This window comes from Periplaneta americana, chromosome 1 (assembly GCF_040183065.1).
Source record: "Periplaneta americana isolate PAMFEO1 chromosome 1, P.americana_PAMFEO1_priV1, whole genome shotgun sequence".
NCBI lineage: Eukaryota > Metazoa > Arthropoda > Insecta > Blattodea > Blattidae > Periplaneta > Periplaneta americana.
In genome coordinates, this window is record NC_091117.1 from 78,780,948 (window position 1) to 78,808,021 (window position 27,074).

At 34.4% G+C, this 27,074-nt stretch overlaps 1 protein-coding gene across 4 annotated transcripts in view; it reads right to left on the minus strand.

Annotated features, from left to right (window-relative positions):
* Window positions 1-27,074, minus strand: part of LOC138697101 (solute carrier family 2, facilitated glucose transporter member 1-like) — a 299,093-nt gene that overhangs the window by 7,836 nt on the left and 264,183 nt on the right. For 3 of the 4 annotated variants that reach the window (XM_069822708.1, XM_069822696.1, XM_069822714.1), the window contains 7 exons: window positions 20,283-20,390; window positions 15,572-15,732; window positions 15,346-15,470; window positions 15,122-15,262; window positions 12,007-12,144; window positions 4,987-5,192; window positions 2,337-2,549 (listed from right to left, as the gene is read on the minus strand). In XM_069822708.1, the coding sequence (XP_069678809.1) occupies window positions 2,337-2,549; window positions 4,987-5,192; window positions 12,007-12,144; window positions 15,122-15,262; window positions 15,346-15,470; window positions 15,572-15,732; window positions 20,283-20,390 (1,092 nt within the window). Of the gene's footprint in view, window positions 1-2,336; window positions 2,550-4,986; window positions 5,193-12,006; window positions 12,145-15,121; window positions 15,263-15,345; window positions 15,471-15,571; window positions 15,733-20,282; window positions 20,391-24,334; window positions 25,062-27,074 lie in introns of those variants that run through there. The other variant, XM_069822701.1, reaches the window with a different exon arrangement.

A 27,074-nucleotide genomic window follows, 5' to 3' on the forward strand; every position in this document is an offset into this window, starting at 1 on the left:
ATAAAGAAGTTCTGTCTGAAAAGAAATCTTTGAGAATACGTGGGCACTTCTCAGTTGACATAAATTATGATTTCAAACCATCAAGCATAGCAATGACTCTCTGAAGTGCAGGAAATAAAGACATCCATTTAATTTTGGTGTGGCTCAATAAAGATCTGTATTCAACCTCTGCAAATTCACACAATTCCTTCAGAGACTCAACTGTGTAGATAAGATCTTGTAGACGATAACTTCAACATCTGTTGTAAGACAATCTGCAGCTGTCTGGATGCTATTATGTAGCACATGTGTACCACATCCAGCTCCCAATATATTTTTTGCAAGTTTGTTTTGCAGCCTTACATTATTTTTTCCTTTTCGGTTTATGCCGCCAAAATTAGTGCTTGTGTTGTCTGCTGCGAAAGCAATTACTTTCTCAAACAGTATTTTCTCTATGTACTCAACTTGGATTTCTGAAAGTTAATTTGGAACATTTGTTCAATCAATCAATCAATCAATCAATCAATCAATCAATCAATCAATCAATCAATCAAAGACATTATGGAGCATGTTGACTATGTCGATTTCACAAAATGCTTCCACTCTGTTCTGTCTTTTCCTAGTTCCTCCCAGTTGGTAATTCCCATTTTCATGCATTCCTTCTGAATTTCATCTTTCCATCTACTTCGAGGTCTTCCCAGTGACCTTCTGTTGTTAAAGGTGTTCATATATATATTTGTTTTGCGCTGCTGGAGTCATACATACATATAACATACCAAATTTAATCTTCTGCTCTGTATTAATTAAATCTAAAATTGACGGCTGATTATGAAGTTTGTGAATATTATTATGTCGAATTTACCACTTGTTTTAGAGTAAAAAATTGGACCAAAAATTTCTCTCAACACTTTGTTTTCAAAAACCAGTAATTTGTGTTTCTCCTTTTTAGTTAAGCTCCATGTTTCTGATCCATATAATAGTACAGTTGGATTAGTGTTTTGTACAAAATTATTTTTAAATTTCTGGTTAAAATACAGGAAGATAACAATTGGAAAATTTGTTAGTTCGATTAATTTAGTAATGATACCTTCTCTAGGATCAAAATAATGCACAAATACTGGAACTATCTTCACTGCTTTGTGGTTAAAGGTGTCTAATAGTACTGATATATACTTCGCAGAATTTAAATTGGCTGGAAATCTTTCCAAGCATCTGAAGACAACATGTTTACAATTGTTTCGCATTTCGTTCTGGCACAAGAGAATTTAAGCCTCTCAAATAGTTGGCAAATAACAACAGATGTACAATCCATGGAATGGAAACTGTTGTTATGAAACACAGAATGATAGGCGAAAGTGCTTTCCTCAGCAGCTAACTGAAGGTCTGAGGTGCATCTTTATATTTCTTTTTACTAATATGGTCCTTAATGTCAACACGACCACCATGTGCTATGGATATCATAGAATGGCAAATAGTACAATCCACTTTATCGTTAAGGCTGTTTCACTTATAAAAAGAAAATATGACTAGTGTATTGCTGAATACACATTTTCTTTTAGGCATGTTCACTTGTAGTTTAAAACTGAAAAAATAAACCTCACTAGTAAATGCACAAAGTTGAAATCAGCATCTGGCAACAAAGAACCAAGGAGCAAACTGCCAAATTTAAGAATCTCGAATGCTACAATCGACTTTCTTTGCTTCTGAAGTCAGCGATAATACAGAGTCTTGTTATATTCTTGGTCTCAAGTAAAGCATTATAACATGAAGCTATCTATGAGTGAATACGCAAAACTACACTTAAATGAACTTTTACATTGTACACTCTTGCATTTCATATAAAAATTTAATACTTCATAATAATTTTTGTACCTAGCTAACCTGGCCACTCTTAAAAACTGGGATGTTTAGACATCCCAAAAAACTTTCTCAGGGCACCGGGACATTCGTGAAAATCTGAACTGTCCCGGTTTCTAGTCACCCTGCTTATTATCAATCCTTATAGTATTTTCGCTGTTTATTTTACAAATTGAAAGCAGTTTAAAATTTAACGATAAATGTTCTATTTTTCATTCTCTCATCAGTATTGTACCAGACAGGTACAAAAATGCAGAATGAAATACTTTATAGCTCTACTCAGAATATTCTGTTTTCAAAACCTAACAGCTATATCTTGACCTTTGTTCTGTAAAAAACTATAAAAATATCATTCAATCAGTTTGCAAAAATTAAAAATACCTTAATATACCACTAACAGATGGGAATAAAACTAGTAAAAGTATTTTTTTGCTGAAATATATACCACACAGACTAGCATTTCAAACAAAAACCTTAATGATAGTAGAACATGAACTTACAATGTAAGTGATAGAGATGCAGAGAATGACTAGGCAGACGGCTGCAGACCAGCAACTTGCAAGAGCCAATGGTCGGCGACCAAAACGGTTCACAAGAGGAATGGCAATGATGGTGATCAGAAGGTTGACACCACCGGCACCAATGCTGGCATACTGGCTACCCTGATTGCTCAATCCAGCACTCTCGAAGATGGTGACGGAGTAATAGAATACCTGTATCAAGTGGCAGACAATTAACTATACCTTATGATAGTCTTTACAACAAACTCTAAATCGGTGATACTCATCATGCAACTCACAAAAACATTTATTGCAGCTCTTGAACTAATATTACTGTTACTATTCTTTTTCTGAGAATTATTTTTTAATTTCTGTAATAATTTGCAACTGGAGAAAACTTTGATTACCCTGCATCATTACTACCAGCGAAGGTGTTCAATGACACGTAAGTTACGCATTTTCTTTAAAAAAGAAAATAGTAGTGTCATGTCTAATATGTTTATTATGTCTTGATATGAGGTAGGCATCAACAATGAATCAATTTTCCTGCTATTAGAAAAGTTAATAATTAACTAAGTAAGAATGGTAGTCATATTTCGAAAATAAGATTTAATAATGTCGAAGTTTTAATAAAATTGATAATAATTCATTTATGAATTTATTAAGTAATAACGACGTAAGTTAATTATAATAGCTGAATAATAATTCACTAGAAAAGTTTTTTGCAAATAGCTTTACTGATTAGTACCGGTAAATGATAAAAAAATTAAGACATTATAAACTGGTAAATAGGTAAATACTATACTGGTACTTCAAATTAGACAGGATTGTACTAAGTTATAAATTTATTAGAAACATAATAGCAATGAATGAAAATAAGTGCATGCGATTGAATTAATGAAAGTGGAATTGATGTTGATTATGTAATTAGATTGACAAATGTGTGTAAACAAATAAGCTGACCGCTATTTTTGAGGTTACACAGACGATTTTGCTGACAAGCATAGAATGTATCGATTCAGCTATTCAGTTTGTCTGTTAACCTCAATGCGATATTTATTACATTAAATAGTTTAGTAAGCTTAGTATTATGTAAACGAGGACCTAAAATTTAAATATAAATATGTCTGTTGTAAAAGATAATTGGATGAATATAGCAGCAGGGACGATTTATATACACTTGTTTACTGTAGAATTAAAAAAAGAGAATTTCAAATTTAGCAAGTAAAGAAGTTTGAATGTTTAAAATAAATGTGACAGGGTGAAAACTTGCACTAAAACCAGAAGTGTAAGTTAAACCAAAATAAACTGAATAGTTATATGATAGAAAATTGGTTATTTAATTGTATAATCACTATTTATGCAGACATCAGTTTTAATTATTAAGTTTATGCACTTCTGAACTATTAATTAATAAATAATACCGGTACTAATACTTATTATGTCTTAATAATAACTGGTTATAAACAATTTCATCTTAAAAGACATTACAATAGTGTGCATTCAAATTTTGATGAGTATTCAAAACATTCTCAATCAAGACTAGAATTGATTTGTTAAAAATGTCCGTAATATCTGAACAGAAACTAATGTAGGTATTCCACTGCACACAAAAACGAACTGACAACAAAAGCAGAAATTAAACCATTTACAGATGCCGACATTGTTAAGGAGTGCCTACTAGCTGTTTATGACACTATTTTCTAAATTTCCAAATTTGAAACAGAGTACAGGTGAAATAAAACAACAAATCAACCTGCTCACATTGATATATAGAAGAGTAGCAGAGTCCGCCCTTCAACTTCAAAATACTAGTAATATGTAAGCATTAGTCCCGTTACTGTATAGTGAAATAATAATAATAATAATGATAATAATAATAATAATAATAACAATAACAATAACAATAACAATAACAATAATAATAATAATAATAATAATAATAATAATAATAATAATAATAATAACACCAGATTCTATAATTATGTACTTAGGTTCCGAGGATAGCCTACAACAGGCTGAAACTAGTCAACAAGGTAACCTAGTTTTAACACGTGAAAGAAAGAAATTATATATTCCGAAGTAATGTAGTTGTGTAATCAAGATGTACAATTATGTACTCCTAAAATTCTTAGATTATAGCCGAGAATCGAACCCGGGATCTCTTAGTTCACAGTTAGGTAAGTCAATGCCTATACCAAAGATGAGGTTAATGCGACTAACTGAAGCAAGACTTTTTATTTTATTTTATTTTATTTTATTTTTTATCCAATGCCACCAGGTTGTCTTTTCGACACTTCTGGTCTTCTCTCCTGGCCGTGCTTAGTTGTAACCCACTTCTGAGGTTGGGGCGCCTGGAAGGCGGAGTTACATTACCCCGATGATGTGATAGGATGATTATGATAATGTGGCGCCAGGAGAGGTCTTAAATCTAAACTTAACCTAAATTCCAGACCATGGACGAACACAGGAATAATCCCCTTTAAGGAAAAATTCTTGTGCTCTAACCAGGAATCAAACCCGGGACCTCATGAACTATAGCCAGAAGCTCTGACCACTAGACCATGAGGCTGGTCTTTTTTTTTTTTATATATATATATGAGAGGTTCCTTTTGTGATAATCGGAAAATATTCACACTTGGACACTTACAGCATTGATGCCACTACATTGCTGTCCAGCCTGAAGAGCACACACCAGCATAAGCGGCAGGCGAAGGGATGGGGCTCGTGCTACAGTGCCCATATTCCAGGACACTCCGTTGGCTGCCAACTCCTGCTCTGCCTTGTGAGCCGCACGCAGGCCCTCCAACTCCTCCTCCAGTTGCTCCAGCGCCACTCCACGGAGACGAGACAGCTCTGAAGCCAATAACGATCGCACCACTTCGCACACTTGCACATGTATGCGATCCAAATACTGTTCACACGTTGTTGATCATGGCATTCATTTATTTCTCGTCGTTTCCTGTGTTCCTATAGGGATATCCAAAACATTCTGCTTCAACTAATAACATCTGCTTTACAGACCAGACAAGCCACAAGTGCTGCATGTACATGCTCATGCTCAGCTGGATTAACCATATCCTTTTACTTCTAGCTCATTTGCACTAATTTTGTAACTGCCAATTTCTCTCTTGTTTACTGAATTTTGAAAAAGCATATCAATTATCGAACAATAAGAAACTGCAAGCAGGACAATGCATAGTTAACTTTATTTAACTAACTTCAGCACGCACTTGCCAATAAAATGCAAACATACTTTTAAGTGGAGGTGCTTTAAACAAGTAAAATTTACATATAGATGCAGAAAATGTATAAAATAGGCATAGTGCAAACAGTCTAAAAGACTAAAGGTGGCCATGACATTTGATTTTAAATACATTCATAGTATGATCAGCATAAGACATTGCGATGTTAAAATGCACCACATATAAACTGACGAAGATGTGCAACAAATAGATAGGCTTCCTTATCACCTTAGAATGAAGAATGAAATTCTTCTCACGGAATTTGTAACATGTCTTATACTGCTCTGACTTAATACACACATCAAATTTCTCACCATATGGTGTACTGGTGGTTAAAGTTCCAATTTTCTTTATTTATATTAAAATAATGCTAGACAGAAATTTTCTTGAATCAACATGTTTTCTAACTTTCAACATTTAGGACATAAAATTAAATTCGCTATTGATGCACGACTGTAGTGCTGGATGACTGTGCAAATTAATGCAAAATAGCCATTCCAGCATTATTTTTTGTATCTGCTTTCTTGAATGAAATTATTTGGCGAAAAATATTATATGCAATATTATCTCATATGTATGTATATACATACATATGTGTGTGTCTAATGCCTAACCACTTCACTTTGCATGATTCGGGTTCCACATACTGCGGATAGATGGCAGGACTGTCACCAATTTTCAAATTACACACCACTTCGGCAGGCATGTTATGCATGATGTGTATCTGTGAAGATTATGTCATGTACTAGGGTGAGTGTATGTTAAGTGTTCATGTAAGTGTAGTGTAGGGAATGGGTGAGGATGGAAGAAGGGGAAACCCAGTGCCGGCATGTAGCCTACTCCTGTTGAACAGCATCAAAGGGGCCACCAGTCTTAATGTCCCCATCCGACGGATGAATCACTATAAACAGTGAGGTAGCCCCTTCACATGCCATGAACACACTTAGGGGGTGGGGGGAGGCATGGAGGTAGAGCCCATGTTTTCTTGACACTAGTATGAGTTAGTGTGGTCGTCACCATGCTCTGACCCCAGGAAAGACCTGGTACAGTACTCAATTTGATAGGAAGCTGAGTGAAGCTCGGGGCCATTCTGGAAGTTTGGCAACGAGAAAATCCCATCACCACAAAGGATCGAACCTTGGACCTTCCAATCCGTAGCAGCACCCACATGTAACATATACATACATTTAAATTACAGTACACTGTCCCTTGTATATTACATTACAGCTTGTAACATATGATTAATTATAATAAATATAAACGTAGCCAAAAGCAATGCTTCAAAGTGTCCACTATACATTGCCACGCAATTTTTTTTTTGATTTGACACTGAAGAGTTGCATTAGACATAACCGTATTTTACAATGTTAGTAAGGTAAAAATAACTGAAATTTATTCCTAGCAGTCGAAAAAAATTTACAGGTTGAACACCATTTTCATAAATAAGGAATTTACACTTTATTTCGCAAACAAAGCTGTTCTGCATTTTACTGCTAATATGAATCTTTATTGAAAACAAAAGGCACCACCAGTTCACCATAATTTATTGCACTCTAATCTTCACACACTCAAAAAATTACATTACATCATGTCATTCATTCTCGAAAGGAACAGTTAACATTACTATGAATTTATTTTTAAAATAATTATCTTAACCAAGTGGTGTAATGATAAATTTATTATCTACAAAAATCATAAATTTTGTCAAATTTCAAACGTATAATTTCTTGTACAAATAGCTGAGTCAAATTTCAAACGTATAATTTCTTGTACAAATAGCTGAACTATCTTAAGAATGTCGTTACATTTGTTATGCAATTATGTACTTATAATTCTTAATGGACAAACTATTTTATCTCCAACAGATTTAATCTTTCACAAGTACAGAAATTACATAATATTTTATGTTAAATTAATGGAAATACAAAAAAATTGGGATGTCATTTGTAAGTTTGTTAGGTATTAAATATTGCATTACGATATTCAAATTTACAATTCTACAAATTTCAACCAACTTAAATGAATTATAGAGGAAATAAACAAATTTAACTTGAATACACAATTAAATAAGAAAGATCAAAACACCACTAGAAACTAAGCTAAGAAAAGAAATTACAGGGCTTTCATTAGTACTGCAAGTTCCAATGTAAAGTGTAAAGAATCCGTGACCAAATTCTCAGATAATTAAATAGAAGACCATTGTTAAAAATTACCAAGTAAACTTCTAGATTGGAAAAAGAAAGCACAGCATACTAATACATTTTTTAATATTAATTGATTATAAACCACTGAGTAGTACTTTGATAGAAATTCTTTACTTAGAAACTTGCAATAATTTTCCTCAAATCATCCTGCACTTCCACTCAACTTTCAGACCCCATCTACTCCCTCATTCACATACACAGGTTTGAATGCTCGTGAAGCCCGCCAATTCAAATACTGATATATGAAGGGCTACGATTTCATGCACTTACCTACACCATCAGCCCAGGTGGTTTGTGTAGGAAACAAACAACGATGGGCAACAAATTCCATTCTCTAACATTTCCCGAAATATATGAAAATAATCACAGACACACACAGCAACAACTAATAATCGAATTCATTCAGCAACACTTTTAGGAAACATTTTTCATTCCCAGCTCAGTTCTGTAACATTGTTTTGTGATTAAATTTAGCAGCATTTATTAAAATATAACCAGACTCAAGTCTGAAAGATGATTCAGTGATGCACATAAAGAACTAAAAGTAGGTACTTAAAACCAAATAAAGGACAAAACAATTAGGAAAAAGTTCGCGAACATGCAATGCAACTATTTTGCAAAGCGCAATCACAAAACAAGAGAGATTACTGTTACAGTCAAAAGCTTAGAATTTTTAGAATTTAGGTCCACAGGAAGAATTTCTTGATGCCATTGATCAAATAATATTGGTTCTGCATACTTAAAAACTTTTTTAGAGATCTCATTTAACCCTTTAAGTGAGAGTCAAAGTGATAACACAGGATCCGAACTCATCAGACAAAATGTCTTTAATGTCAAGACATTTTGTATTTGGTTATAATATGATATAATATAGAACATAGCAAAAATATCTAAGCACCCTTGAAATCGAAAATACAAGCCCACAAATCACGATACTATATTGAGGATTAAAATTAAAATAAATAAGCAAAAATAAATAAATAAATGATAAAAATAACAATCAGTAGAAAGGATAATTCCAACAGAAATTATACAAAAATGTAGTGTAAACAGTACTCATTTGCAGCACTATTTCATATCTGAAATGTAATATTTATATAATTTCGTGTCTATAAACTATATTCATTCGTACTAACTGTAGGAAATGTATCCAAGCATTCATTCTCTGTAGAGGAACGACTTTTCGTATTCTATACAGCATACAAGATTTTGGAACATGTTTCATGCTTTCTTGTAAGGAAGATGATAGAATTTCATTCTTCGAGATTTAAAATAAAACTGTAAATTTAATAATTTCAACATTTTATCTTCATTCTTTAATTGTGATTTCAACAACAGAAGCAAGACTATTATTCCTTGCCAAGTAGTTTTAAATGTTAAGGGGGAGGGGGGGATGTACAGTAGTGGCAAAAAAACCGGACTGACCCTTGCAGCTGATACAGAAGAATCCTGTGCTGTGTATTGTGTCAAACTGTGGTAATTTCAAAATGGATAATGAAGCCAGAGGTATGTATTGCTATTTAATGTAAAAATACGCAATTATCTTTGCCGAATAGAGGTAGACATGTAATATTGATGCCAGATGAAAATAAAACTCTCAAAGTTTTTTCGTCTGTAAGTTTGAGGCACTGAAGGAAACAAAAGATGGTAAGAATCGAACAAATGCAATAAATTTCATTGTTACAATTAATTATACAAGATGGGTGTGTTTTGTGACTAGCAAAATTTGAATCAGTAACTCTGAAATCAGCTGCAAGGGTCGGTCTGGTTTTTGTTTGCCACTGCTGTACACAATACATGTTCTATGCAAATTATGTAACTGTACATAAACGTGTAACAGTAATATACAGTATTTCATTTCGTTACTTTTATTTTTACGAAAATGACCTCGTATTACCTGTCATTCTTTTTTGAAATTATTGCAAAGGTAACTTCTTCAGTCTTGACATTGAAGATTATTTTGTCTAGCTAATTTGAGGTCATTCTTGAAATAATGAAGAGCAATTAGAAATGTTTTGCATCTGAAGAGTAAAGGACTTTCGAATTATCCCACTTAAAGGGTTCATATATGAATAATTCAGTAACAGTATAACTAAAGTGAAATAAAACATTTCATTAAACAGTCCTACCTGAATGAGAACCAACAATGCTGGGACAACCCGAAGCTGTTAAGTTTTACAAAACAAAATGTTCAAAATTCTTTTTTTAAGCACAGCAACTTATTAGGGACATAGTCAACCATTTAAAGACTTGCAGATAAAAACAAATGCATTTTGAATTGAGGTACAGTTTTAATAACAGGGTTAAAGAAACCTCTTAACACAGTTTACAAGCCTAACAGAAACATTTCATCTCAACACAGTTTCTTCATATGAAGAATTTAAATTTCCTATCAAACTCAAGTTTCTTGAACCCTGCTTACCAATACAGCCACAAATCCAACAATTGCCTATGTCCTGAAGGTAATCAAGTTGCATTACTTTTCCCTAAAAATCAATTAAACATTGACTTGCTATATGTGTTAGTAATGAATTAGTAAATTAAATTACTTGAATGACAAGTGAAAATAGTTCATTATTGAAGTCCATAAATTATAAATATAAATTCAAGAATGCAAATAGGGTTATAGGCTCTATGATATTAATTTGTTCGAGTTTTTAGTATGATCTCAAATGAAAGGATGCACCAAATATAAGACAAAAGAGCAAGCTGCTCTTCATTAAAAAAAAAATTAAGGCGTTCATTTAATATACCATATGTAATTTAAAAACTGAAAACAAATGACAAATTTATTACTGCAATACTTTTCAAAGTTTTGTTTATAAAAAAAAGTCCACCATTTTCTATTCTACACATGATCCACCTTTCTTATTTGATTGCAATAATACTGTACATTTGAAATATGCATCATTAATTGTATGTGTAGCAGCAATGAAAATATAGGACTGGAAAATAAGATTTCTTGGGCAATGATACATTTTTTGTTTACATATTTTTCATATTATTTTAACCTAGCTATGGAGAATTTTCACAAACAACTGCAGATGAAGATACAAATGCCAAACATTCACTGAAACAAATTATTTACCTTGAGCAAGTTCAATAGTAATATTTTCAACAACACTTCTAACCATATTAAATCATATCAGTACGAATACCTGTGTACTTTCTATTAGGTAAATCCATTAATCATGGGCAGGATGTAATGTTTTTGATGCTCAGGAGTTCCTTGAAGAAATGCCAGAACATTTTAATTTCATTTACATAACATCTGAATTTACATTAAATAAAGAACGAAATATAATGTAGGTAAATTAATATTTTCTGCACTTACCGTTAAGTTTGTTCTTACTTTTTAGGTGAATACAAAGGCATTAAGAGCTTAATTTACCTTCATCTAGCAAACAATTTCTATTGATCTTTAACTCTGAGTGTCTAAAGAAAATTTGATTCGACAATTCTCCGAAAAACTATGCATTATATGTGACACATGAATAGTAGGATGTTGAATAATAAGTTCTCATGTCCTCTGATACATAGAATAACAAGGTTAAGAAAGGACAATTTTTTCTTACTATTATCTGCTAAGTAAAGACGACTCGCATTTAATAATTCAACTGAGATATATTAACTTATAATTTTCAATTGCAGTAAATTAATCAACCTAGTAATATTTAGAAAAACCTGTATTGTAAGCACATTCTATAAAATTGTGCTAGTTATTAATTTATAATAGGCCCCTACTTAGCACAACTGCTTTAGTTCCATAGTGTATTAACTCAGGTCTGTTAATCTCATCAACATGTTTACCATAGCTACAAACAAGTTGTAAACTTCCTGTTACCTTCCCATTTTGTTGAAAAATAAACCTGAAAAATTATCGATAATTAATGGTGCATTTCATTACGGCACAAACACAAGTTAATAAAAAAAATTAAACTTTAGGAGTATAGCTCTCATGTGCACTTAGAGGCAAACTCATAATTTAGCAAAGCACAGCCAAAAAACAAAATAATAATAAAAAAAAAATTTCTAATTTTTTAGATTTTTAATGCACAACTGTCATGCTTTTGCAAAAGCTTAATTTTATGTATCTGATGAAATGAAATCACTACTTAAGAAATTGATTATTAGGACGTGACTGAATTCAGCATTTATAAATATTTGATGCATCCAATGAAATGAAATGATATAATTGTCATTTTATGGACTGTTACATACCCTTAATCCCCCTCTCCTCCTGTCCACGTACAATGTACAGGTATTTAGGGCTCTCTGGAAGGAACGGGAGAGCCACCACTGACAGAAGAGTAAGAAGAGCAAACAAGCCTAGCAGGTAGTGCCATGTTTCTTGTTGACCTGGAATGGAAGTAAGACTGATTCTGAAGAACGCATACTCAGGGAACGGATTTTTAGATAAATACATATTTTGTCTGCTTGTAAATAAATGACTAAGATTAAAATTCGGAACAATAAGCCATAAGTTTAAAATATATATGAAATTCTATTCCACATACATACACATATTTTTACAAATTTTTAAAATAATGCTCAAGTCAAGTAATATGACATTACTTTTGAAATGCATACCGTCAAGCAGAACTAGATGTGAATACACTTTCTTCAAATTGGTTAACAGTGGGCTGAGGAGATGATCTCTGTCATGAATCAATGAAAAAGTAGTTATATTTTATATTTAAATTTTTCAATTCATTTTCTCTTCATATATAAGAATGCCAACGAGTATAGTAGAGGAGACATGGTGTTCTTTGCGGAAGTTCTTAGTCCTGAGCCACAAGACTATGAAATCTAGCAATAGAGAACAGTCACGTGGGCTACAGCATACCATCTAGTAAGTCGCAAACCATCAGTGGCAAAGTTAAGTTGTAAACATTGGGGAGGCTGAAAAAATCTGTTTATTCGGCTTTTCTATCATACTTTTTGTGACATAGACCCCACAAGACGATGATCACTCATTCTCATCCCCAAACAGAACACAGGTAAAACAATATAACATATTTGTCTCTGAGCATCCTGTTAGCCAAGGATATTTCTTCTTCCATGACAATTGAAAATTTGTATTTCATCCTCCTCCATCCGCTATTTTAATATGTAAATGTGGTGTCGAATTTCTATCTTTGTAAGCACATTTTGTTTCATACATCCAACTTGAAAACATTCCTCTTTTAAGTCTACGAATAATGACCTCAATGTTCTCCCAGTATGAGCCATTTTACACAAAATTAATAGGTAACACACACAAACACGCATGTACTTTTGTTTAAACTGACACTCAACAACGCAACTCATTCAGAGAACACCAATAATGAACGACGTATTCTTGTGATGGAAGGCTAGCCTTGTTTCGTACAGAGATGTTGTGAATTGATACCCCTTCCCAGTCCCCCCTCCCAAGCTTGCGAGTCAAGGTCATAGCCATGCCTTTAGAGGCTTTTGCTACAAGCCTCGCACTAAACTTTGCATCATGAAATGACTCAATAGTGAACTTAATATACAGAAGGATCGGCGTGAAACCAAGTGTTATATTATTACGAGTTATAGGCCTACTATTACTATTATTAGGTATAACAACTCCAAATTTTTTGGGTCGGCTAAGCCTCAAAAGCTCCTTATGAGCTTCACCACTGTAAACCATTAGAAAAATATTGTTAATTTGTTTTGATACCATTAACACACTCATCCACCATTTACACATCAATGTGCATTTTACTAGATGCATGCTCCAGTCTGTATCACTTGCATATTACAGAGCTGTTATTATCATACGTACCAGAAGAGAGCAGCCGGTCGGCCACGCCCTGCGTGGTTTCTGCCACGTGCTAACCGTTTCTCTCGAGCAATCGAGCTCCAATAGTCATATGGCATTCAGTGTGCTTAGAAGTTGTGTAATGAAACTCTCGATTCTTCAAGTGTACAACGTTAGTATATAAAGTTTAGTGATTAATGTGTATTTAGGTAATGTCTAGCAACAAATTCTCACTGTATGAATGTATGTATATGTACAATACGTGCATAAAAGGAGGTCGTGTACGAAAACAACAAGAAAATCTCGAATAAAGTTTCCAAACACACCTGTGCCTTCTGCCAAAACAATTAGACGACTCGCTAAAAGATTTAAAGAAACAGGCTCAGTGAAGAATCGAAAATCAAGCAGAAAACTTAGTGTTCTTATGCTGAACGATTGTCAGTTTATTTCCAACAAGATTCCGCCACTGCTCATACAGCTGCTGTGTCAATGAGGGAATTGAGGCGTATTTTCAGTATTATCGACGTGCTCTCATTGTTAAAATTTGGCAGGTCTTCAAGCGGCCTCATGCATAACATTCGGCAGGTCTTTGAAATTTAATTGCATTATTGTTTTCAATTTCTTATGTCGCAGCTCCAATCACTCGCCTAAATTTCAATATTGCAACTAATAAGCTGCTTTCATTATTAAATGACACCTATTTGTCTAATCCACGTGCACTAAAACCGAGGTTGCTATGTCTCTTGTGCTGAGGACGAACATGAAGGTATGTGATTAAAAATTATTATTAAAGAGTTATTATTAAGAGTTAAGAATGTCAACATACTCGTATATGAAATAATAATAATAATAATTATTATAATTATAATAATAATAGCCATTTAACAATATAACAAACTAGTGCTTATTCTTATCAAGGAAGCAGACGTGACAACATGATGCTTAGAGTGAAGCCTACAGAGCAACAATCTGTCGGCAAAATTATGTTTTAAAAGCACACAGCACGTTATTGTATGATGCCGACATGTTAAGCATGAGGCCGCGGCGATAATACGAGACTAATCAGTAAAAATTTGTGGCCTCCACAAAGCCCAAATATAACACCCTGTGACTTTTATTTATGGGGAACATTAAAAGGTAGGGTTTATAGGAAAAATCCTCATTCTATAGATGAACTAAAAGACTATATATGAAAAGAAATCCAAGCTATCAATGATGTAAAACTTCAGAGTGTTGTTCATTCGTTTATCAGAAGATGTCAGTTGTGTGTGGCGGCAAATTGGGGCCCATTTTCAGCAATGACTGTGAGCAGGGTAAGTCCAAATTATTGAACATTTATTGTTAGTACTGTTATATATTCGAGAAGCGCCGGAAAAATGGTTATGCGTTCAAAGGAAACACACATAGCTGGCCAGGCGCTCTTTTCTGAGACTTATGATAATAATAGCTCTGTATTAGTAGATTTTGTGATCTTGTGAACAAGACCTAAAAACACACCGTTCACTGTAGTACACAGTGCCATTGTCAACACATCCAATGTCTAATCATTGCAATACAGCAATACCTTACCTAGCATGCTCTGAAGACCCAAAATTTGGGCAACCAGGACGCCAACAGTGAGTCCCAATGGGCACAAGACACCCATGGCACCACGGATGCTAAGAGGAGCAATCTCTGTCAGATACATAGGTATGGTGCTTGTAACAAGACCTACAAACAAAGATAAAAGGTATGTAGGATCTCACACAACCACAGACCAACAGAAGAAACCAAGCACAGCAAAGGGAACTTACCAGAGGAGAGACCAACAACGAGACGAGCAAGAAGAAGCATTTCCACAGATCCTGCATGCCGTGAAGATACAAATAAAATGGCTCCAAAAATGCCCAAGATGTTATTAATCACCACAGCTCCTTTCCTGTTTGGGATAAATTAAAGTATTAAGGTCAATGAATGAATCATTTCAACTCCATACTTCAGGTACTACAATAGGTTTCTTAAAGAACGCCACTGCCTCACCTTCCAAAGCGATCAGCCACCCAGCCTCCACTCAGTGAACCGGTCACTCCGCCTACTAGGAAGACTGACACTATGATGGACCAGAGAATATTCAATTGAGAGGGACCCATGTTGATTCCATAACGAGCAGCCACTGTTTCATTGCAGAATTCCCGAATTATCTGCAATGGAAAATATTTATAATTTAGTTATAAGCATTTCAAATATGATTTTACTAAGTATTCATTAATAGAATATTGAATTTTGTCGTAATAGTTCCATGAAATATTCATGAAAAACGTTCCACTCACTTGGCCAAAATTTACTTTGTATTAGTCCTAATTTAACTACATCTTAATGTTTTTTTATATTTTACTTCGTAAATTTACGTTCTATTAATTAATTTAAATATTCTTAATATATTCTAATTCGTTAAACTGTCTGAAACAATTAATTTCCAGGGAAAAATTGTTCCAGAGCCGGGTATCGCACTGGAGAACTTTGGCTGAAGCTTTTCACTATATGACACAGGAAGAATGTTAATGCAGCATTCGGAACTTGCTATAAAATACTAGTTTCCTGTATTAAGTATCGAACAAGTGATTTTCATCAATGTGTATTGTCTTAGTGAACAACAATTTTTTTAAATAATTTCAAGGGAAAAATTATTCTGGGGCCAGGTATCGATCCCGGGACCCTTTGCTTAGTGCACGAATGCTCGTGTGTTTGTAAATTTAATCAATTTGACTGGCTATGTCTATATTTTTAGTAGAGCCATCGATGTAGCTCAGTCAGCAGACTCTCTGGCCTGCTGATCCGGAGCTGCGCTCGTGCTTGAGTTGGATCCCCCATTTGGTCTCATTGAATGGTTTCTTCTGAGGACTTCCCCAGCTGTGGGACTGAAGCCGGATGGTCTATGGCGAGTCCTTCATTTCACTCCCTTTGGTCTGATTACCTGGTTGGGTTTTTACCGAGGTTTTCCCCAAACCATAAGGCAAATGCCAGGTAATCTTTTGGCGAATCCTAGGGCCTCACATCATCTCACTACAGCTCGCCAAAATATTGTAAAAAAATTGTAGAAAATTACAAAATTGTAAAATTATAAAAATTGTAAAATATTGTAAAAATTTGTAAAAATTGTAATTGTAATATTGTAAAATTTTTGACTTGTTCCACATCTTAAAGCTTCATTTGCTCATGTAAGATCTATGGAATATAATAAATTAAATGAAATCTACTGACTGAGCTATCCCAGGAACTAAACACGATAGAAAATTACAAAATCGCAAAATTATAAAAATTGTAAAATATTGTAAAAATTGTAATTGTAATATTGTAAAATTTTTTACTTGTTTCACATCTTAAAGCTTCATTTGCTCATGTAAGATCTATGGAATATAATAAATGAAATGAAATCTTACACACACACACAGACAGACAGACAGACAGACAGACAGACAGACAGACAGACAGACAGACAGACAGACAGACAGACAGACAGACAGACACACACACACACGCACACACACACACACACACACACACAAGTATATGGTGCAAACATCAGGAAGCTGTTGACAGCACTGAAAACCGCAACTCAAAATATCAAATGGTTCTCATTATACAGACGAACAATTTTGTCACCACTGCTACTGACGTCACACTGCCGCACCCATGGCTTGCGTTGTGTAAAGGCTGCTTCACAATAAACCGAGAATGAAAACGACAACGTAAAAGAGAACGGAAATATTGTTAAAATAAATGTATTTAAATGTGAGCAGTCATAATTAACTATTGTGAATGCTCACATTAAATACATTTATTTTAACATTATTTCCGTTCTCGTTCTCATTGTCGTTTCCGTTCCCGATTTATTGTGAACCAGCCTTAAGCTCGCAGCTGCTTAACACTTTGTTATGAAAAGAAGAACGGTATTTTTCGCCATTTGGACATGAATTATAGTGAATGTAACGTGCTCGTGTAGAAAGGGTTAAGTATGCATTGGCTAAAATGGGGTAAGTACAGATTTGAGCTTCCTAAGATTACTTCTTCCTTGTATTAAAGATGATAATTTGATAAATAATTCTTCCATCTATGACGCAGTTACAATTCTCCGTATTTTGTGACAAAGGGGTTAAGTTTAGAACCAAAGAAGAGAAGTTTGACTTCACCCCCTTTACACGAGCACCCACAATAATAAAGTAATGGGCTCGCTGCAATGCGGCGTGGTAGTGTAACGTCAACGCATCGCCAGTATCCAGAATTAGAGGTACCATACGTTACCTGGAAACAATTATTGTATTAAGGACTAGTTTGTATCATTGTATGTATAGTTAAATGCATGCTGTTTAGAATATATCATCCCAAAATGTGATTTTTTGTTCCGTAACCTTTTAAGTATCTTTACTTTCAGCTTGAATGGTTTCATAAAACTGTAATTTCATGCAACTAGTCAATTCTTAATATTTATTTCGATGTTTAACAGTGGCGTAGAATGGAATTTTTAGTAGGGAAAGCTAACTCAAGTTGCCTTTTATATGTGATGAGGCTGGATTTCATCTGCACGACCACGCGGCATCACAATGACATATTTATTGATCATCAGAGAAGCAGATATTGCGCATAAAGCTCCAATGAAAATTTTAACAAGTTGCGCGAGCGCGTTTGCCATCTCAGCGGCAGAATCGCGGCTGGTCAATCATCGCGGGCATTATGACGAAGACGCACTCCACTGTTTACTTCTCCTGTCAGACATTATGGGACGAAGTATAGTAATTACATATAATTTAACATTAGCTCACTGCCTGTCATCCACTTTATTCTATAATTTAAAAAAAGGAACGAATATCTCTCGAACTTATTGTCGCGTGAAGTGAACTGAATGAACTCTTTCCAGAAAATATTCCATGCCTGTGCCAATTCTTTCTTACCTACATCCTACATATATTATAAAATAACAAATCGCATAATGAATGCTTATATACTATTATTTAGAAATATAGGCCCGTATTCATAGACATTCTTAGCGCGGGCTTCCGGTGGATGATCAGCGAACTAACATTTTTCGTATTCATAAACCAGTGTTACCGATATGATATATGAATCCCATACAAGTAACCAGTTGATAGCCGACGCTAATTTAGCACGCTCTTAGCGCAGGCTTGCGAAATGTCTATGAATAGCACCCATAACGTTTACGTAAACGTTGATTTGTACATTAACTTGCAAGTTATAACTCCTTGGAGTTATGTTTCTCCGTCTATGATCACACTTTTGTTCATAAATCATTTTTAGTAATTGAATTGTTCTAAAAAAATTCAAGTAAATTAGTGTCAAGAACTGTTATTTCACTCATTTATTCTATCAACCACAGAACACTAGCACTTCAGCTGAACAAAACTCACGAAAGAGATAACTCGCAAACTAAATTCTCAATTTTAAATTTCTCTCGTGAGTTTTGCAACCAGGATAGTTTAGATGAAAAATCAGCGGGAAGGGCGTCGGGGTGAGTTACACAGACAAAAAAAAACAGTCTATAGGGGGGCAGTGAAGGGAAAGGGATTGGAAGCAAGAGGCCTTCAAATAACAAGCCCTCTTGATTGGAAGCTAGCGTATGCAGGTTTTTGTTTACTGCTGCATCACAAATCATCCAAACTGCCGCATCACAACACCTAACACGTAAATATAAATTGTATTAAAATCAATAAATGACTTGGTTTATAAACTTTAAGTGTATTATAAAATTATTAAATAGAAAAGTTGAGCTTTTTAGCTTCCACTGACGCTACGCCACTTATGTTTAACAAACTGCAAGTGCACCTGCTACTACAATACGTGTGCAAATTTAACGTTTCCGATTCTGATTTAATTCTAATTTAATTTTAATTCGTCAGAGGAGTGTTGTGTTCTTACGTTGTTATCTAAACAGAAGAAATTTCAAATATTATTTATTTCACATAGAATATTTCTAAAGCGTATTACTGAATTTCAAAAACCTTATTTAAAATTTAGCTTGTGCATTTATTGGCCGGAAGAAGTTCAGAGGATTGCGCAACACCGAGCTCGTATCCCGTCTCCCCCCCCCCCCTCCTATCCCGCTTTCCCAACAACTAGCGCTGGAGATTATCAAGCCAGGGTTTTATTTCAATTTGCCAAGCTATGACAAAAATAGCTTAATGAAGGCACGAAGTTGCCAACGACTTGTTCTACCATTTCTGACAAAACTGCCCTGAATAATACTGGCAGTAATGTCACTTGAATTACACACCTTTTCTCTAAACTTTCGAGAAAATTTTCGAACACAATATGACTATCGGAGTGTCTGGCGTCCTAATTTCGGGGGGAAACCCCTCAGCGAGAGGGAAAGGAAAAAACGAAGAATGATAGAGTGACAGGCGCGACTGAAAAATTTTGCATACTGACTACGACCATTTCACTAAAACGTGTTCTCCACTGAAAAATGTGTTGCGCACATTTATTTGAGGTTTGCAAAGCACGACTGTTTTGTTCATAAATTTAATTTATTAAATTTTAATGTCCAACTACAATCGTGTTTATTTATAGCGTGAAGTGTTCTTATTTGTTGAATTGCTAATTTTACAGACTATTTTTTTTACATAGGTCTACCAGTATATAGGCTACATTCTTTATACAAAATTATGAATTCGAACATTCAGACTGTCTTTACAAATAAGAAGATATGTTTTCGTGATTGAAAGTTTTGTGGTCTTACATGAGCTGGGGTGTTCATCACACCAATGTTGTAGCCGACAGGAATGGAGGACCCTAGAGTTGTGGCCACTCCTGTAAGCACCAGCAATGGCGTCCAGCCTTGCAATTGCTGAAACAAATAAAAAAAAGGAAAATTATTTCATCATATCGTAACATGCAGTCACGTCGTTAATAAAAATGGTACAAATCTGAACTGTGGTTCGTAACCGTACTAGATTGTAACTTTGAACAATAAATAAATTGAAATAATGTGTAAAATTTATTCCTATCAGTTTCAAAGGTCAGAGAATACCAAATTTAAAAAGAAAAGCCCAGACTTCATTACTTTTTTAATTATGAAGTAGTTACAATTTGAATATTATTTTCAACTGTTATAAGCCTACTTGCATGTGAAAGTATTATGCCTCTTACATTACGGGGAGAGTAGAGATTCAATATTTTATCTCCTCCCTCCTAATAAAGAACTTTGAAAAAAACGTCAGTTTTAACTGATGTGGAGCGTGGAGAGGGGGGGGAGTTAAGACGCAATCTTTATTTTTTTTTATTTTAGTAGGTTATTTTACGACGCGTTATAAACATCAGGTTATTTAGCGTCTGAATGAGATGAAGGTGATAATGCCGGTGAAATGAGTCCGGGGTCCAACACCGAAAGTTACCCAGCATTTACTCATACTGGGATGAGGGAAAACCCCGGAAAAAACCTCAACCAGGTAACTTGTCCTCACCGAGAATCGAATCCGGGCCACCTGGTTTCGAGGCTAGACGCACTAACCGTTACTCCACAGGTGTGGACACGCAATATTTTCTGCTAACAGTTTTAGGATAGGTACAGCTTGATATAGGGATTTTGGCCCTTGCAAAAAAGTAAATAGACGAAGAGCGAGTTACTCATCACTACTGGCGGACTGGGTCACAGAGGTCAGGCCATGCAGTCATAACACCTAAAGCTTCCTTCTTATGTCGCGGTACACTCCGTCTTATAACAAAATATTCTTCCACACGTCCTGTCACTGCAAAAAAAAGCTCGCGCAAGAAACGATTACCGAAAAACAGTGGTGACGTTACTGTCTGTTTTGACGTGTGTATGTAGGCACGCCGAGGGAGCGAGAGGTACGGGCCGATGGAAATACTGCCTAAGATGAACAGATGATGACATCGCCTGTGTAAATGAAGAGCGTAGCAAGAGAAAAATTCGAAGCGAATTAAACGCGCAACATTATGTTTACGAATAAAATAATGATACTCTGCGAGGAGAATGCCATTCCTGTATATAATAAAATAAACGCACTTGGAACAAGACACGTATTTACATTCACTGATTCTGTAGATGTCGTTTCTCTTCCGACTGTACTCTTGAATATCATTCAAGTTATCTTGGTGACCTTTCCTGTCGCCTGCTCTTCCTTATCGAATTGTTTCGTTCGCATTCCTGTCGTCGGTAATCCCTGCTTGCAAAACCTATAACCATTATGTCTGTTGACTAAACAATATCATGATGGCTTATATTTTCTTGACACGAGTGTCCCTCAGCTGCGAGCAAGATATTATTTTCATTCATCCTCTTTCCTTTTCCCCTCCTATGCACGTTTGTGATTAAAGGAAGGACTGGTAAATGGGAGAAAAGTTCGTGACAGAAGATATCAGATGATAGACAATATTAAGATACATGGATCATATGCGGAGACTATGAGGAAAGCAGAAAATAGTAAAGATTGGAAGATGCTGGGATTTCAGTGGGCAGGAAACTATGAATGAATAACATTGCTTCACACATTTCTGTAAAATACATTTTACAATGATCAAAATATGCCATTCCTGTACCATCAAGTGCGTTGGCTTAAACAAAATTAAAATATCGGTAGTTTCATAAAAATTTATTTGATTGTGACATCTGTGTATTGTTTTACTTACACCCTTGTGAGAAATTAAGGACGAAATTCAAAATGCGCCATTTCTACATTATCTTTTACTCTGCGTAACACCTACTTTCAATGACATTCTGGAAAACGTCCAGTTGCAATGAATACAAATAAAATGCTAATAATGGGGAAAATTTAGACATAGCACCAACATCTTATTAGACGGCAATGGGACTGTCTTGCCAGTTTATAATTCATTGCCAAAATAAGAAACGAAGAGTTTCTTTTGTAAACAGCCATTGTGCCCTTTCTGGGCGCAGCTGGCTGGAGCCGTTTATTGATCGATGCTGTCGTCCCCAACTCCCGCGCATACACCTCCAATAACGGTACGGAAAGCACAATGCACTGCGCAACTCGTTATCCAGCTCTATGCGGATTAGGTTGCTTTCGCCCTTTGCAAAGGTCGTTTATTATTTCGTGGATGAGAAAATGCAACAATGAAATTACCCTTTGGCATTTGTTTCCCCATTTTAGGGTTAAAAATAATTCTAATCGCAAAAAAATTACAGAGCAAGTGTTTCAGGTGTTCGACTTCACGTCAAGTGATACCGGTAGCCTACATGTCATCGTAATTCCTATAATATAGTTTAATTTATCCTAAGAAACATTTTTTTTACAGGAAGAAAACGTTCTCTTTCATTATTGTATCTTGAATACCATTGGGATAATGAGGTTTCCAAGTTTGCTCTAGAAAATTTTACTATCTACTGGGTAATAGTGTTGGATATTTTATTTATTTTTTTTTTCGGTAAAATTTACAACTAAGTTAAGTGCATTTTAATTCAACGCTAAATAAATCCACTAAAAGTTAAAAAATGTAAATGTGTGCAAACTTTTTGTGATGTATATGCGTGTGTGTTGTCGACCTTTCAAATTTTGTAGTGAATTAATCCCATAGAGCCACATTCTGAAGACTATTTGAAAAATTACAATAATCTACCGTACCTCTGAAGAAGAAAAAAAAACTGATTGCCATATTTTTAAATAATTACCTATCAATATGTACGATGTCATCTCAATCACAAATACTATAAGATTATAAATCGAAATTGGTATGCTTTCTATATTTCAAGAGCAATCTTCATGATAATCATTATGTTCACGAATCTATATTTCAAGAGCAGTCTTCATTATAATCATTATGTTCACAAATCTATATTTCAAGAGCAATCTTCATTATAATCATTACGTTCACGAACAGAACATAACAGGCCTATAGGCTAATAGTTCGCAGAATAAATTTCACACCGAGTTTCTCGTTAAGCTTTGGCACAAATCTGAATCAATTAATATGTGCAATTACACAGTAGCCTATTAAGCAAATTACAGGAATTTCGCTCTGTGCATAACGCTGCACGTATGCATGACAAAGGAAATTTATAATCAATTTACAATCATAAGGAGCGTTATTTCAGTTTTTGCTCGGAGAGGGGATATATATATATATATATATATATATTATATACACACTTTTTTTTGGGGGGGGGGGAAGACTTCATTGGGGCATATCGCATGGCGTACTCCCTCTCTATTCCCTTCAATGATTTTTTTTCCCAGTACATTTCGAGTTTCCAGATAGACCTCGTTTTAACTTATCCTACTTATACAAGATTTAATTTAGCGTACTTGCACATGTTGTTAATATAACGTAAGTGCGAACAAATAAACACACAATTCCATTAATAAAGAATACCAAATTTTAATTTCAATTAACAAAAAAAAAAGTACTTTAATCTACAATAGGTAACAACCATTCCTCGATTTCACCCTCAAATGGATCATTAAATCACGAGCTTTATTTCTTATGGATTCATAAAAAGTGCAATAGCCTACTTTAATAATATTAAAAGTACAGCCCTCACATTTTTTTTTCTTTAGTACTCAATTATTCTACAGTTGAGCCACTTTTTAAACCAAACTCAGGGAGGAGCAATTGCCTCCCCACCTACCCTACCCCCAAATGACAGCACTGATCGTCATTAAACATACAAGATAATAAATACATACCAACGATCATATGGATCAACCTTCATGCTCTGTAAAAAGTTCAGTACATTTTACTAGGAATAAAATGTCCCAACAATAACGTTAGCTAGATCTCTAACTTGCTAGAATTAAAAAAAAAATTACTAACCTCTGAACTGACGGATGATTTGCTTGATGATGATTCTAAAATTGGCTGCTCGCACTCCATCCGATGTTCCATGGAGCTTCCAATGTTCAGAGCTTTCAACGAGCCTTTAACGAAATCTTTGGCTCTGTCTAAACTTGCCAGCGACATGTTGCTGGTGTAAAAACTAGTGGAACTCTTCGGCATTTTGAGGGTTTATTTTAATTCCAAAAGTTCTTAACACTCAAATTATTCGATGAATATGCTTCTTCGTAGGATCTTAAACGCTCTCTGCGTGTTAGTAACTCCCCGGGTCTTCACTGTAGACCACGATGATAGGACGTTATGGTGTTATGTGGAAAAGATGGTGATTTCCTTTCTTGATCTTCCTTTTACGTCTTCACTAGGCGCCAAAGCACCGTGAGACAAATTATATTTAATTTTAGACACCAACCATGATTTTGCTATTCAAATAGCTTTAAAACACCAGTAGTCAGAAATGCCTGACACTGGGTCTGTAAACTCTGCCGACTCAATCGCCGTGCAACACACGAATAACGCACCGTGCTCTGCGCAACACTATTTGATCGATCCAGAATAGCAGCTCGGGCGCTGCCGCCACTACCACCGTGCGATATACAGGAGACAGAGAGACCTATTGCGCATGCGCATGATACAAAAGCTTGCTCATGATTGGTTCGCTGTATTGACCCGCTGATCTCATTTACTTTGAATAAACCAATCAAAGTACGTAACAACGTAGAAGGACTGCAGTGCAATCTTTATTGACTTGATTTCGAAAGTTCGAGTTTAAAATCGGTTTTAATTTTGATTGTGAATTAATATCAATATTCACTCATAATACTTTACAATGTATTTTTGTGAATAGATACAATAATTGAAATACTTATTACAGATTAATATTAATTTATTAAATAATTCATTACCGACTGTCACATAGAGCCACAATGGCTTACCTCATTCAATAATAATAATAATAATAATAATAATAATAATAATAATAATAATAATAATAATAATAATAATGTTTACAGTGTTATTGTTTAACATCTTCCTGTGCCTAGAGACTTTATACTTTAATAATAATAATAATAATAATAATAATAATAATAATAATAATAATAATAATTTTTTTCTTCACTAAATTATTTAAATAATATTATATTATTATTATTATTTCATGCGGTTCATAGTACCCTATTCGTTATTGTACAAGCATATTGAGAACGGTAGGCTACGGTAAACGTTATTTCAGGCTAGATACGATTAACCACCAAATTCTCGAAACCTGATAAAAACCTGATTCTGTTACGCCAACAAATTCACCAAAATTGTTTGTTCAAATTTGTTCAACCCAATGGGACCGAAGTTCCTAAGTTCAACAAAAGTAACGAAGTATTATTAGTTTAACAATGGGAATTGATTCTCTGATTGAGGTTCTGACTAATATGTAAATCTAGTAGAGATGGGGGAAATAATTTAAATACCGATATATTGATATTGCAATATATTGCAAACCTAATTTCGATAAACGATATATATTGCAGAAAATATATCGGTATATCGAAACGATTCGATATATCGCTATCCCGTAGGCAAATTAATAGATAGGCCTACTAATGCAATTACATTTGTGGGTGTACATTCATTACAATAAATTTAAATTTTAATAGCCTATTCCTTATTAGCAGGGAAAGGATTTATATGTAAATACATATTTACTTATAAAGCTAATATAATTTATATTTTGCATTATCTTTATGTTTCACAATGTGTAGGGTTGAAAAATCCTACTTTTATTTTCCATATTTTTCCATATTTTAGAGTTTAGTACATATTTTCGTTAATTTCCATATATTTTCCATATTTCATATAAAACAGTCCATATTATATTAGGTTTAACAATAAAACAAAACAAAATTCCATTAACTTTTAAAAATACATTTCAACAATAGAGATTTAAACACATGTTCAGTGATCCCTTTAACATCAGAGTTATTTGAAAATTTGCAGTCCTATCAACAATGGGAAAGTAAGTTACAAAACTGTATTAATTTAATTTAAAATTTTTAACAGACTTCAGTTGTGCAGCTCAACAGTTAAATGCCAGTCAGAGTACACATAGGTTCAGTTTTGTAAATCATACTATAAAGACGGTAAATATGCCAAAAGTACGTCATTCAGTCAATTTAAAATCAAAACTAACAAGTTACATTTCAGAATTTAAAGAAGATGGTTTATCAACTGACAATAAAATATTATTTTGTAATTTGTGTCAGTGTGCAGTATCATCTACACAAAAGTTCCTGGTGCAACAACACATTACAACTAGTAAACATCAGGCCAACAAACAACTAAATTCCAAGCAGAGACAATTGTTTTTAACACAACCAACAACATCGAATGTAAGATCTGAGTTTAACATCGACCTGTGCCGTTCTCTCATCTCTGCTGATATTCCTCTCTACAAACTAAAGAATAAGGTCTTCAGGGAATTCCTTGAAAAATATACTCAACATACAATCCCGGATGAGTCAACACTTAGGAAGACGTATGCTCCATCCATCTACGATGAGACAATACAGAAGATAAGAGATGAAATTAAAGATAGTTCAATTTGGGTTTCCATTGATGAGACTCCCGACAAAGAAGGTAGACTTGTTGGTAATGTAGTTATCGGTTTGTTAAGTGAACAATATTCTGAACGAATTCTTTTACATTGTGATGTTCTAGAAAAGTGCAA